The sequence below is a fragment of the Pistacia vera genome, unplaced genomic scaffold (assembly GCF_008641045.1).
Source record: "Pistacia vera cultivar Batoury unplaced genomic scaffold, PisVer_v2 Contig467, whole genome shotgun sequence".
Lineage (NCBI taxonomy): Eukaryota > Viridiplantae > Streptophyta > Magnoliopsida > Sapindales > Anacardiaceae > Pistacia > Pistacia vera.
Window position 1 is genome coordinate 1,358,082 of NW_022196298.1, and position 14,263 is coordinate 1,372,344.

Consider the following 14,263-nt stretch of genomic DNA (forward strand, 5'->3'; position numbering starts at 1 on the left):
CATTATTGTTAAATGTTAATTAAATATTAATTGATTTTAATTGAGATAATGATGAATTAAATTAAAATATCTAATTGGGAGTGTTTGGCAAATTCGGGGGTGTTTGGGTTGGAGCCCAAGCCCATTCCATATGGGAATAGGGCAACTAAAATAACACTATAAAAGAAAAGTTTTAGTTGAAAAATGGTAAGTGTGTTATTTTATTATTTCATTTTCATTGAAAAAGGAAAAACCCTCAAGCCCCAAATACTCTCCCATGCCACTTTACTGTTTGATTGAAAATCAAACACTTTCTTTTGTTTTCTTCTTGATTTCTTAAGGCTAAGGAGGATATAGCAAATCCCTCCTTGGTTCTTGTTGATTGTCTTCGTGTGGATCTCTACGGTTCGATTCTACACTTGGATCGGTAGCAAACACGTTCAGAGACAATATTGGTGGAGCCTCCAAACGTGGGTATGGTTTCTTAAACCCTGAACTGATTTTCTGCAGATTTGATTATTTTATGTAAACTGTGATTTTTGTACCCGGATCTTGGTTCTAAGGAACGATCCATAGAGTTTATGTTTTTGTTTTTGTGCTGCGTAACTGGGTCGTTTATTTACAAGAATATGCAAGGAAGATACATTTAATGGCCCTAGGGTCTAGATTTCCTCTATTAGGAGACATAACATGTACAAAAGCAATACATCCAAGCACCTTTAAGGGGAAAGTATTTAGGATCCTACAACTGGGAAAGGTCTTTAGCAAAGTCTCAAGAGGTGTATGAAAATCCATAATTCTTTATCAAATATGCAGCTGTTAAGATTGCATGACTCCAAAAATATTTAGGTACATTCATGGTAAAAATTAAGGCTCTAGCTACCTATAATAGGTGTCTATTCTTTCTTTCAACTATCTCATTTTGTTGTGGGGTATTAGCATAAGAGCTTTGATGTACAATCCCGTGATGTAACAAGTAGTTTCCCAAGATAGAGTGAAAATATTCCTTACCATTATCAGTCCGTAAAACCTAGATTTTTTCTCAAAACTGAGTTTCAACCATTGAATGAAATTTTTTTGAACAATTGACTGGCTTCAGACTTGTTTTTCATCAGGTATACCTAACATACTCTAGTGTGATCATCAATAAACATAATGAACCACTTAGACACTACAATATTTGTAACTCTAGATGGCCCCCAAATATCACTATGAATTATTGAAAAAGGCCTAGAGCTCTTATAATCATGAGTTAGATAAATAGACCTAGTGTGTTTTGCAAGTTGACAAGTTTCACACTTAAAAGAAAATGAACTTTTATTTTTGAATAAAAATGGGTACAATTTGTGTAAATAAGGAAAGCTAGGGTGTCTTAGTCTACTATGCAATAGCATAATTTCCAAATCAATTGAACTAGAGATAGAATTGCACCTATAAACTATGTCTTTATTTCCATCATTATTCTCAAATTCTGCTTTATCAAAGTAGTAGTCCCCCTCTTGCTCTAGCATTGCCAATCATCCTTCCCCATCGAAAATTCTGAAATTCACAAGAAGTGCAAGAAAACTTAGCTACACAATTTAGTTCTTTAGTCAATTAGTTAATAGACAATAAGTTACAAGTTAACTCTGGCACATGGAGAACTAAATTTAAAGTTAGATTTCTTGAAAGCTTCATTGTGCTTTTACCAACCACCTTTACCATTGAGCCATCAGCCGTTTCCTCAATTGAATTCCCATAACATGGGGTATAAAATATAAAAACATTTGAATTACCTGACATATGATCAGAGGCTCCAGAATCTATTACCCATAGCTTATATGTTTCAAGATCTACACGTAAGTCTATATGGGAGTTATCTGTTTCAGCAAAAGAACATGAGTGCCTAGCCAGATTAGATTGATTGAGAAGTTCTTGCAGATGCTCCAATTGCTCTCTATTGAATGGTATAGACTCATTTCCTTTTGAATTCTGGACAATATTTCTTTCAACTTCAGTAATAAAACCTTTCCCTCTAGTTTTATTAGCCTTCTAATTTGTAAACTTTGTTGACCTACCATGTAATTTTTAGTAGGTCTCCTTAGAATGCCCTGGTTTATGGCAATACTCACATCATGGTTTCTCTCATTTCCTTCGCAATTTTTGATCTCATGTTGAATTCTTCCAACCTTTAGATGTTAGGGCTGAACCTTTTGACCCAAGTAATAGATTTGACATACCAAAAGAAGTAGATTCACCCATCATTACTTTCTTCCTACTCTTTTCTCTTCTGTTCTCTGCAAACACCTTTCGAATAGAGGGTAAAAGATCTTTGTCAGAACTCTACCTCGTACTTCATCAAGCTCCTTATTCAGTCCAACCAAGAACTCAATTTTTTTTTCTTTTTCTAACATCTTTCTATTACAACTCCAATCAAACTCCACAAACATGTCCAGTTTTTCCCATAAGTGAGCTAAAATACTGTAGTACTGAGTGACTAACATACCATCTAGTTTGGTCTCCCTCAAGCATGTTTTTAACTCAAAAACTTGTGTTGAGTTCCCCAGGTCTAAATATGTCTCCTTTGCCATCTCCCAAATGTCCTTCGCAGTGGGAAGAAATAAGAACAGCTGTCTAAACTCCTCTTCCATCAAGTTGATCAACCAAGTCATAACAGTGCCATTCTCGGCATCCCATTTCTTATATACCAAATCATTTTCTTCTGGAGTTTTAACACTTCCAGTCAAGTAGCCCAACTTTCCTTTCCCTCTTATCATTAATTTCATAGCCTGAGACCACGGTACATAATTTCTACCATTCAGTTTATAAACACTAACTTGAATGGAGTTTTGGTCCACATTATTATGACAAGTTAGATGAAGCTGATGCTTGCTGCTTGAGGAGGATCCTGACCTTGAATCCCTTAGAGGGTTCCTGCTCCCTGGGGGACTTGGACTTCTCTCCTGTCTTTTACCGATCATAGCAGTCTTCACCATTATTAATATTTCCAGATAGAGGAACCTAGCTCTGATACCATGATATCAGGAGAAAACAAATCCTGATAATCTTTTATTTCAAGCATATCTAATTGTATTACAAACTCTCCATTTATATAATTGAACTAAGACCTAAGTAGATAACTCTTAGACTAGAATTAGGACTCTAGATTAATATTATCTCTTTTTATTTCAATCTCTTAAACTAGATAAGACTTAGATAACTCCTAAATTGATCATATTCTAGTCTAGGAATCCTATAAGTTTCATTGTGAAGTTTTTGAGTTAAAGAATACAAAGGAAAGAGATGAAAAAAAAAGTTTTTCAGAGAGAAGTTTTGCTAAATATTACGCTTGCTTTTTCATTGACATGGGTTGAATTTATAAAAAAGGTTTAGTTTACTGTTACACCTAAACTTTTAGTGTATATTTTACTAACTGTTAGAGTAGATGTCCTAGAGCCAATCAATTATTGTAGAATTGACTCTTTGTAGTAATGTTCATTAATCAATAAAAGACATTTTATTCTATATTGCGTAAATCATAATTATTGCAATATGTATCGATATATGTCCTTAGAATGGTAGAACTGTGACGAGGGTATCAAGTGTTTCAAATCTTGATAGTGAGAACCCTATGAGCACATATGGTGGCCATTCTAGAAACGTCCGTAGCCCTAGTATTATTCTGAAGTAAGGGCATAGATAATACGGTAAGGCTATCATAGTGTTGAATGAACCTGTTGAAAGGTAGTGACTGATCTCACTTGTCAAGGTTGTTTGGTGACAACCTGGTGAACACATGGGTGCTTCCTGTAGGCGAATACACCGCAGCAAGTTCACTAGACTGACCCACCAGAGGATTCCATATGGATGGTAACCCTAGTGTTTATGGAACAAATCCTCTAACGAATGGTGGTGCATGTGATCCTTAGACTTGAGATCACCGGAGTGCCTTGTGCACCAATTGGTGCAGTTTGACACTAGCCTAATGCATTTCTATTCAGAGCTATCAATACGATAGTGATTGGCTGTATCAAGGAGTGTATTAAGAGTATGGTGGGTTGACAGAGGATTCATCACTCTCGGGTACGGGAGAAGTTATCTCACAACGCAATTTAGTAAATGGCAATGACACTAAAACTATGACCACAGTGGAATTGAGTTGTTGCTCTATCCAGTTTATAATTCAGGTCATTGGTCCAGTAACTAAATACACAATATCGAGAGTAACCGAAGGTTGACACTATTTCTATACCTCGGTCTCGTAGAGATAACAGATGATGGAAGGATCGAATTGTACGGCAACCATATCGTTGACAAGTAGCTACTTTGCTGAATCCGAATCTATCAGGTGGCCATGATGCCTTGCTAGGGGCCGATCTTGGTATGTGTATAGTGAGACGATTAATTGGTGTTAATCGCGATACTATACACTACCGGTATGATGAGGAGCCTATGGGTCACACACATAGAAGATAATTTAAGACTCAAGAATTAAGAAGGGCATTTTCATCTTTTTAGGTGAAAGGGTATTTTGGTAATTTCACAGTGCAATTAAATTTGCTGAGGTCATAGCCTTTATTTAATTTGTTAGAAAAATTAAATAAGTGAAATTACGTTTAAATATGTATTCGCATTTATTTAAATAATTTATCATTATTGTTAAATTTTAATATATTAAATATATATATTAATTGATTTTAATTGAGATAATGATGAACTAATATTAAAATATCTAATTGGGAGTGTTTTGGAAACAAGGGGTGTTTGGGTTGGAGCCCAAGCCTATTCCATATGGGAATAGGGTAATTAAACTTGACTATATAAACTTAAGTCTAATTGAGAGATGGGTGAATATTTCATTATATCATTTTTCATTTGAAAAGAAAAACCCACAGCCCCAAAACACTCTCTCCCACACCCGTTTTAGTTTTGATTGAAAAATCAAATACTCTTCATTTCATTCTTTGTTCTTAAGGCTAATGAGGATCTAGCAAATCCCTCTTTAGTTCCTTGCGATTATCTTCATGTGGACTACGTTGGTTCGATCCTACACTTGGGTTGGTAGCAAAATACGTTCAGATACAAAGTTGGAGGAGCCTCCAAACGTGCGTATGATTCCTTAAAACTCTAAACTAATTTCTGCAGATTCTTGTTTTGATATAAACTATAAATTTGTGCCCTGATCTTGGTTCTATGGAACGATCCATGTTGTTATTAATTTTTGTTTTCCGCTGCCTCAATGGATCGTTTCCTGACACTAACAATAATTCACCACCACACAATTTTAACCACAGACAAACCTTTCATTTAACTACCCCTTAATTACAACTGAATACATCAAAAAACATCAACTTAGACATCACAAAATCAGCTCCATTCAACTGCTCCCAAGGCTAGTTGTTGTGCTTCTTGTCTTCGGCTTCTCTGCATCTTCAGTCAACAAACTTCAGCTGATTTTGTTTCTAGCAGAATATCATCAACGTCGACACTCCTCCTTGATATTTTTGCTAGAAACAGCAAGTCTAAACCTTAGTTCTTTAATCTTGGACTTGTTAACTGGTTTTGTCATTATGTCAGCCAATTGTTCCTCACTCCTATAATGCATCAGTTCAACTTCTTTAGCTTGCTCAGCTTCCCTCATAGCATGAAACATGATTTTTATGTGCTTAGTTCAACCATGTAAGATAGGATTCTTTGCCATAGCAACAGTGGACTGATTATCATAATAAATTTTAATAGGATCACATTGGTCCAGCTTCAAGTCCTTCAAAAGTCTTCTTAGCCAAATGGCTTGATTCACTACAGCAGCAGCATATATATTCTGCCTTTGTAGATGATTGAGCTATAGTCTCTTGTTTCTTGGACAGCCAACAAAAAGCTCCTGAGTTTAAAGAAAACACATAACTAGAAGTGAGAACCAGCCCAATCACTGTCTGTATAGCCAATAAGATTGAACTTCTCTGATTTTCTAAACCATATCCCCGGTCTACACTTCCCTTTATATACCTTTAGAAGGTTGGAGGCATACATTAGACCAGGCCTAGTTATTGTCAAATACAACAAGCAACCTACTAGGCTTCTATACATGGACTCATCAACCTTGCTTGCACCATATTCTTTGCATAACTTTTAGTTTTGCACCAAAGGTGTGCTCACTGGATTGCAATTCTTCATGCTGAACTTCTTCAAAATCTCATTTGCATACTTCCTTTGACTCACAAAAATCCCATATGCCAATTGGTTTATCTCCATGCCAAGAAAGTATGTCATTTCCCCCAGATCAGTCATCTCAAATTCACTTTGCATGGCTTGTTTAAACTAATTTGTGGGAAAACACGTGTAATTCTAGGAGTGTTGTGGTGCAGATATTTTTAAATTTAAATTTAAACAGAACCTTGTATATAAGAGTTATCCTAGGAGTTAGGTGTGTAACTAATATTCTGATTTCAAATCTGATTGTTATCAGGTTAAGTTGATCCCTTTAAATAGGGCTACCTTGTACACTTTACGATGTATCAATGAAACATTCGGCTTCTCCAATTCTTCATGGTATCAGAGCCGAATTGATCCCTATCCAGAAAAGTTGAGAGAAAACCAGAGAGTCCCTAACCCAGTCGAAACACCAACCAAACACCATGTCTGATCTTTCAGGTGAAAACACTTCCAAAAGCCCTAAAACAAACCCCTCTCCTGCTGCTATTCCCCAAACAGCACCTCATCATGCTCCTGTAACAAAAAACCCCTCACTACAAATCACCTCACACAAGCTGAATGGGTAGAACTATCTACCATGGTCCTGTTCTGTCACCATGTTTGTTCGAGGTCGAGGTAGATACGGCTATCTCTTGGGCACCACTACAGCCCCCGCCAGAATCAGATCCTTCATACCCTACTTGGGAGGCCGAAAACTCCTTGTTGATGGCCTTGCTGATCAACTCTATGGAACCAGATATAGGTCGATTATATCTGTTTCTTCCTACTGCCAAAGCCATATGAGAAGTCACTGCAGAAACTTATTTTGATGTTGGTAATGTTGCACAGCTATTTGAAGTCACTCAAGGGGTTCGCCGAATTAGACAGGGAGAGCTCTCAGTCACTCAATACTACAACATTCTCAAAGGGTTGTGGAAAGAGGCTGATCAGTATCGACAGGTGAAATGGGAGTGTGATGCTGACAATACGCTGTACAACAAGATGCTTGAACAAGAGCGCATCTTTGAGTTTCTGATTAGCCTCAACCGAGACTTAGATGATGTACGAGGATGAATAATTGGAAGAGAACCCCTGCCTTCTATTCAAGAAGTCTTTGCTGCTGTTCGTCGGGAAGAAAGTCACCGGTTCGTGATGATTGGAGGAAACTAGCTCACTCTACCTATCAATAAATCTGCATTGGCTACCGACTCTGCTCTAACAACTCAGTAGCGTTACAATCGAACGAGTGACAACAAACGCCCTTGGTGTGACCATTGTCACAAAGTCGGTCATACCAAAGAAACCTATTGGAAGCTGCACGGTAAACCAGCGCACCTGAAGAACAATAAACCAGTCGAGAGCAATAATTGTGCTCTTCATGTCACTAAAGACACCCAGTCCGTTCATTCAGGCTCGTAAACTGGTTCTCAAGACTCAATCATCTCCAAGGAGCAATAGGATCTTCTTTAAGACCTGATTTAGAAGACCAAAAGGCCAGCTGCATCCACTCCTAATCCGTCTTGTTCCTTAGCAGGTATGACAAACAACTTTTGCGTCCCTTGGATAATAGATTCAGGGGCATCTGACCACATGGCTGGTTTATCTAATCTGTTTACCTCATATTCCCCTTGTCTGGGTAATATCAAAGTTCGAATAGCCGATGGATCTCTATCAGCCATAGCAAGAAAAGGAAAAAATCCTATCTCTCAAAATCTTGCTCTTAATTCTGTGTTACATGTTCCCAAACTTACCTGTAACTTGTTTTCAGTTAGCAAATTTACTAAAGACCAAAACTGTGTTGCTAACTTTTATCCTACCTACTGTGAGTTTCAGGACTTGATCTCGGGGAAGAGGATTGGCAGTGCTAGGTTGGAGAATGGTCTGTATTATTTTGAAGAAGGATCAAGCATAGGTAGACAAGTTCAAGTCGCAAATAAAGCCTTCACTTCTCTTGAAGAAGATAATATAATGTTATGGCATCGTAGATTAGGACATCCCAATTTTCGTTATTTAGCAAAATTGTTTCCTGTTTTATTTTCTAATAAAGATCATTCTCTAATGTGATATTTGTGAACTTGCAAAACATCATAGAGCACATTTTCACTAAAAAATTTATGAAAAATCTTCGCCTTTTAATCTTATTCATAGTGATCTCTAGGGTCCATCCCATGTTTCAAATATTTCAGGTACAAGATGGTTTATATCTTTTATTGCTGATCATACTCGTTTAACATGGATATACCTATTAAAAGACAAATCTGAAACGTTTCAATGCTTTCAAAATTTCTACACCATGATTAAAACCCAATTTGGTGTTTCTATTCAACTTTTTCGAACGGATAATGGTCATAAATATTTCTCTACTATACTCGGTAATTTCTTATCTAAAAAAGGAGTCATTCATCAATCCTTATGTGTCAATAGTCCTCAACAAAATGGTCTCGCCGAAAGGAAAAATTGGCATCTCTTAGAAGTGGCTAGGGCATTAATGTTCACCTATCAAGTTCCAAAATATCTTTGGGGGGAAGTTGTTTTGACTGCCGCATACTTAATTAATCGTATGCCATCTAAAGTTCTCAATTTTCAAACACCCATTCAAATATTTAAAAAATTCTATCAAAATACAAAGTTATTACATTCTTTACCCCAAAAACATTTGGTTGCCAAGCCTTTGTCCATATTCACAGTCAATTTCGAAGCAAACTTGATACTAAGGCCATTAAGTGTGTATTTTTGGGGTACTCTCCTGCTAAAAAAAGGATACAAGTGTTTTGATCCCATCTCTAAAAAATTCTTTGTGTCAGCCAATGTCACCTTTTTTGAAAATCTTCCTTACTTCTCTAAAACTCCTCTTCAAGGGGAGATAAGCTCACAATTCGAATCAGAAGAGAAGTTTTGGGAATCAAAATCAGCAGAATCAGTTCCTAATATCTCTCCTCAAATGTCTTCAGTTCCTAATATCTCTCCTCAAATCTCTCCAGTTCAAAATTCGAATGACACTCAAACTTCTCCATCAATCTCTCTAAACCAAAACTCAAATTCAGATTTTTCAGTGCCTCAAAAAAATCAGCAAACTAAAAATTCAAAGAATCCTAGGAACTCGGTAGATATTTCTCCAAAACTCCAAAACATTTTGTTCCAATCTCGGTGCCAGAAAATCGCAAAGAGGGGGAGGAGTCTAACTGCCTTGAACTTCGTGTTTATAAAAGGCGAAAGAATCTTAACAGGATAATGCAGACCTTTCAACCTATACCAATACTGCCCTATCCTTCAGCCGAGATATAGGAATCAAACGCAACAGGTAATAATCTAAATCTACCCATAGCAACCAGAAAAGGAGTAAGAACATGCACACAAGTAAGAACCTGCACACAACATCCCATTGCTAAATACACATCATATCACAGATTATCTCCTGCCTATTTGTCTTTTGCTCTCAATCTGGCTTCTGTAGAAATACCCAAGAATATTGAAGAAGCTTTGGGGAAACAAGAGTGGCGTGTGGCTGTAATGGAGGAGATGAAGGCATTGGAAAAAACTGGGACCTGGGAGATTATTAAATCGGTAGAAGGCAAGGTTCCCGTTGGTTGTAAGTGGGTTTTCACTCTCAAATACAAGGCTGATGGATCGATTGACCGTTACAAAGCAAGGCTGGTTGCCAAAGGGTACACCCAGACTTACGGCATTGACTACCAAGAGACTTTGCACCCTTAACAAAGATGAACACAGTCAGAGTGATCATGTCCATAGCAACAAATCAAGATTGGCCACTCCACCAGCTTGACGTCAAAAATGCTTTTCTCAATGGAGAGCTAGTAGAAGAGGTGTATATGTCACTCCCTCCAAGATTTGAGAAACACTACGGAAAGGACAACGTATGCAGACTAAAAAGATCACTATACGATCTGAAGCAATCACCAAGGGCTTGGTTTGACAGATTTTCAAGAGCAATCAAAGGTTTCGGGTTTGCACAAAGTCAAGCTGACCACACACTATTTCTGAAGTATTTGGCAGGGAGAATCACTGTGTTAATCGTACATGTTGACGACATAATAGTGACAGGTAATGACAGTAAAGGTGTTCAAGAGGTTAAGGAGTATCTTGGGAAGGAATTCGAAATCAAAGATCTTGGACATTTGAAGTATTTCTTAGGGATTGAAGTAGCAAGATCAAAATCTGGCATTGCAGTCACGCAAAGGAAGTATACACTAGATCTACTCAAGGAGGTCGAAATGCTAGGATGCAGGCCTGGTGAGGTTCTTATTGAACCAAACTTTAAACTGAAGGTTAGTGGAGATAAGAAACAGACTAATAAGGAGAGATATCAACGACTAGTCGGGAAACTCATTTATCTATCTCACACTAGACCCGATATCGCCTTCTCGGTTAGTGTGGTCAGTCAACACATGCACTCTCCAACAGACGAACATCTGGATGCTGTGTATAAGATTTTAAGGTATTTGAAAAGAACACCTGATAGAGGATTGCTTTTCACTAATAAGCATCCATTGAAGATTGAAGCTTATACATATTTAGATTGGGTTGGATGTATCAATGATAGGAGGTCAACGACAGGTTTCTGTACATATGTCGTAGGTAATCTGGTCACTTGGCGAAGTAAAAAACAAACTATTGTGGCGCAAAGCAATGCTGAGGCAGAATTCAGGGCTACAACTCAAGGTAAATGTGAACTGTTGTGGCTTAAAAAGCTAGTCGAAGAAATGGGTATCAAAGTTGAAGGACCTATGAAGCTTTTCTGCGACAACAAGGCAGCAATTAACATTTGTCACAATCATGTTCAACATGACAGGACGAAACATGTTGAAATTGATAGACATTTCATTAAGGAGAAGTTAGAAGAAGGAGTTGTATGTATGCCTTACGTCCCTATAAAAGAACAGCTGGCTGATTTGTTTACAAAAGGGTTGCAGAAATAGACATTCGAAGATTTAGTGAGCAAGCTGGGTCTTTACGATGTATACGAACCAGCTTAAGGGGGAGGGGGAGTGTGGGGAAACACGTGTAATTCTAGGAGTGTTATGGTGTAGATATTTTTAAATTTAAATTTTAACAGAACCTTGTATATAGAAGTTATCCTAGGAGCTAGGTGTGTGACTAATATTCTGATTTCAAATCTGATTGTTATCAGGTTAAGTTAATCCCTTTAAATAGGACTGCCTTGTACACTTTACAATGTATCAATGATATTAGTAAACGACCCATTTACGTAGTGGAAAACAAAAACATAAACAACATGGATCATTCATTAGAACCAAGATCCAGGTACAAATTTACAGTTTGTACAATATATATTAAATCTGCAAAAAAAATCAGTTCAAGGTTTAAGAAATCATATGCACGTTTGGAGGCTCTTCCAAGTTGTCTCTGAGCGTATTTTTATACCGACCCAAGTGTAGGATTGAATCGACGTAGTCGACACGAAGATAATCGCAAGGAACTAAAGAGGGATTTGCTAGATCCTCTTTAGTCTTAAGAAACAAAGAAGAAGAATGAAGAATATTTTGATTTTCAATCAAAACCCAAAACTGGCGTGCGAGAGGGAGGACCTAAAAAAATCATGAAGCTCTCCATTCAGGGCAACAGAGAAATACGGTGTAGAGATACATGTCATGATCCACCTCACCATACGCTCAGGAAACCCCACAGTACGCAATCCCAAAAGGATGAACTCCCAACTCACAGTATCAAAAGCTTTCCGAATATCAACTTTAAGGGCAAATCGAGGTGAAGGACCCCCAAGATGATAATTCCGCAAAAGCTCCTGAGTCAGCAGAATATTATCAGAAATCCTTCGACCTAGGACAAAAGCTGACTGGGAAACCCCAATAATATCCGGAAGCACAACTTTAAACCGATTCACAATCACCGTAGAAATGCATTTGTAAAGTACATTACAACAAGATATCGGCCTAAAGTCCGTCATACGACTCGGGCTCTCCACCTTAGGAACCAAAGCAATCCTGGTGGCATTAACACATCTTGGCATTTCATTAGTAGCAAAAAAATGTCTCACTGCATCTCTGAAATCTGTACCAATAATATCCCATGCCCGCTTAAAAAACAGAGATGTGAATCCATCCGGGCCCGAGGCTTTATCATCCGGGATAGAAAATAAAGCAATCCTAATCTCATCATCAGTGATAGGAGCAGTCAATGGAGAAATCATATCAGGAGAAATGTGGCCAGAAAAATACCTGGAAGCCTCTGCAATCTGAGGTTGACTATGGGCAGCAAGAAGATCCTAAAAAAAACCCACCGCCAAACGCCTAAACCCTGACTGTCAGTAATATGAGTACCATTCCTATCAGTCAAACCGTGGATGCAGTTCCGAACCTGCCTATGGATCAACGACTTATGAAAGAACTTAGTATTCTGATCCCCTAAGTGCAGCCACTGAACACGAGACCGTTGCTTAACGAAAGCCTCCTCATCTCGACAAAGACTGAAATACTGGTTGGCAAGGTTCCTCTCCTCAAAGATGCACTCAGTAGAAAAGGGGTCCCGATCCAAATTTCCCTAGGCTGCTGCCCACCGAGCCCGAGCCTCAATTACCCTGCTGGAGATATGACTGGAAACCCTAATATGTAAAGCTTTTAGCTTCCGTTTCACTAACCCCAATTTCTGCATAAGTCGGAACATAGGATTGCCTACAATAGGCTCGTCCCAAACTGCCTGAACAATATCCCTAAAATTTGCATGATCAGCCCAAAAATTTAGAAATTTAAAAGGGGATGGTACCTTGCCACGGCGGGGACCAAACCGGATGACAATAGAGCTATGATCTGAAACATCTCGAGGTCGGAACTCTGAAACTATGCTCGGTCGATCAAGGAACCAAGAAAGTGATGCAAAGACCCAATCGAGCTTCCGTAAAATAAACCCATCGCCCTGTTGACTGTTATGCCAAGTATACCGAAGCCCAGTAAAAGGAACCCCAATCAACTCAGCATCATGGATACATTGGCCAAAATCATCCATATAACCATACCACGCAGGATCACCCCCTACTCTGTCAGAGGCTCCCAAGATGGCATTAAAATCACCCAACACAAGCCACGGGAGCCCCTTTGAACCAAACACTGCCGACTGATCCCTAAGGAAATCCCACAGATTGCAGCGATTCCTAGGGTCATTAGAACCATTCACAAAAGTAATCCAAAATGAGAACCCCTCAGAAACATGAGTAACCCTACAAGTAATCTCCTGAAGAGAGCAATGAAGACTATGCACAGAGTAAAGAGAAGAGTCCCAACATACTAGGACACGGCAAGCAATAGAATCTATCATATTCGATAAAAACTGCCACAAAGGACAAACAAACGAGACCATTGACTGTAAATGAGACTGCTCAACCTTAGTCTCCAACAAACTAATCAAACCCAAAGAAGAGTCAGAAATCCAATTCCGCACAGCGCGTTGTTTCGAGAAGCCGTTAAGGCCTCTAATATTCCAACTCCTTATCATTGGAATTGGGATAGAAACAAGCTAATAAATCACTTGACCCGAAGCCCCCACTTCCCCCGACCTATCCCCTTTGCTAGGGGTGGCAAGGAAATTGATCCAGATAAGGTGGCATCTGGTGTCTGGAGATCGTCACTATGCAGAACAAGTGAGGCAAACCTGTTGGAAGAGGTAGATTGCCTACTCCCAGAACTCATAAAGGACTGAGTGTTTTTTTTGCAATTTGTAAATCCCATAATACAGTCTTGCTCATCCTCAATAGGAAAAGGGGAATCAGGTTCCGACCTTGATTCAGAGCCAGAAAATTCAGCTCTACTAGCACGAATAGTCTGCTGATACAGGACCAAAGCCAAAGAAGCATCCCCAACTCTAACTGTACTCGGAACTGAAACTTTAGATGGCACTAAAACATCCCTCTCCATCCCCCGCTCCCTCTCCCTAATGGGATCAATAGTGGCTGGCTGCCTCAAAGGCTCGCAGTTCTCAAATTGTACTGCTTTCCCTGGTGCCTTCTGGAAACTAGTAACTATTTTATTCTTACCCTGAGCTATAGCCACAGTAGGTACCTCTGGTTGGTGACAAACATGACCAAAAACACAGCACTTAGGGCACCTCTTGGGGGTCCACTCAT

General features: G+C 38.7%; 1 protein-coding gene across 1 annotated transcript; it reads right to left on the bottom strand.

Moving 5' to 3' along the window:
• Positions 1 to 11,683: 11,683 nt before the first annotated feature.
• On the bottom strand, positions 11,684 to 13,635 carry LOC116145808. Its single transcript, XM_031431247.1, has 2 exons — positions 12,724 to 13,635; positions 11,684 to 12,412 (listed from the first exon to the last, which is right to left on the bottom strand). Exons 1-2 carry the CDS (start codon positions 13,633 to 13,635, stop codon positions 11,684 to 11,686), a joined length of 1,641 nt encoding a protein of 546 aa, XP_031287107.1.
• Positions 13,636 to 14,263: the final 628 nt, after the last annotated feature.

Excerpts from the sequence above, each read along its gene's own strand:
- LOC116145808 (XM_031431247.1), bottom strand. The coding sequence starts at position 13,635 with ATGATAAGGAGTTGGAATATTAGAGGCCTTAACGGCTTCTCGAAACAA. Across the intron at positions 12,413-12,723 it reads CCAGTCATATCTCCAGCAGG|GATCTTCTTGCTGCCCATAG; the intron begins GTAATTGAGGCT and ends GGTTTTTTTTAG.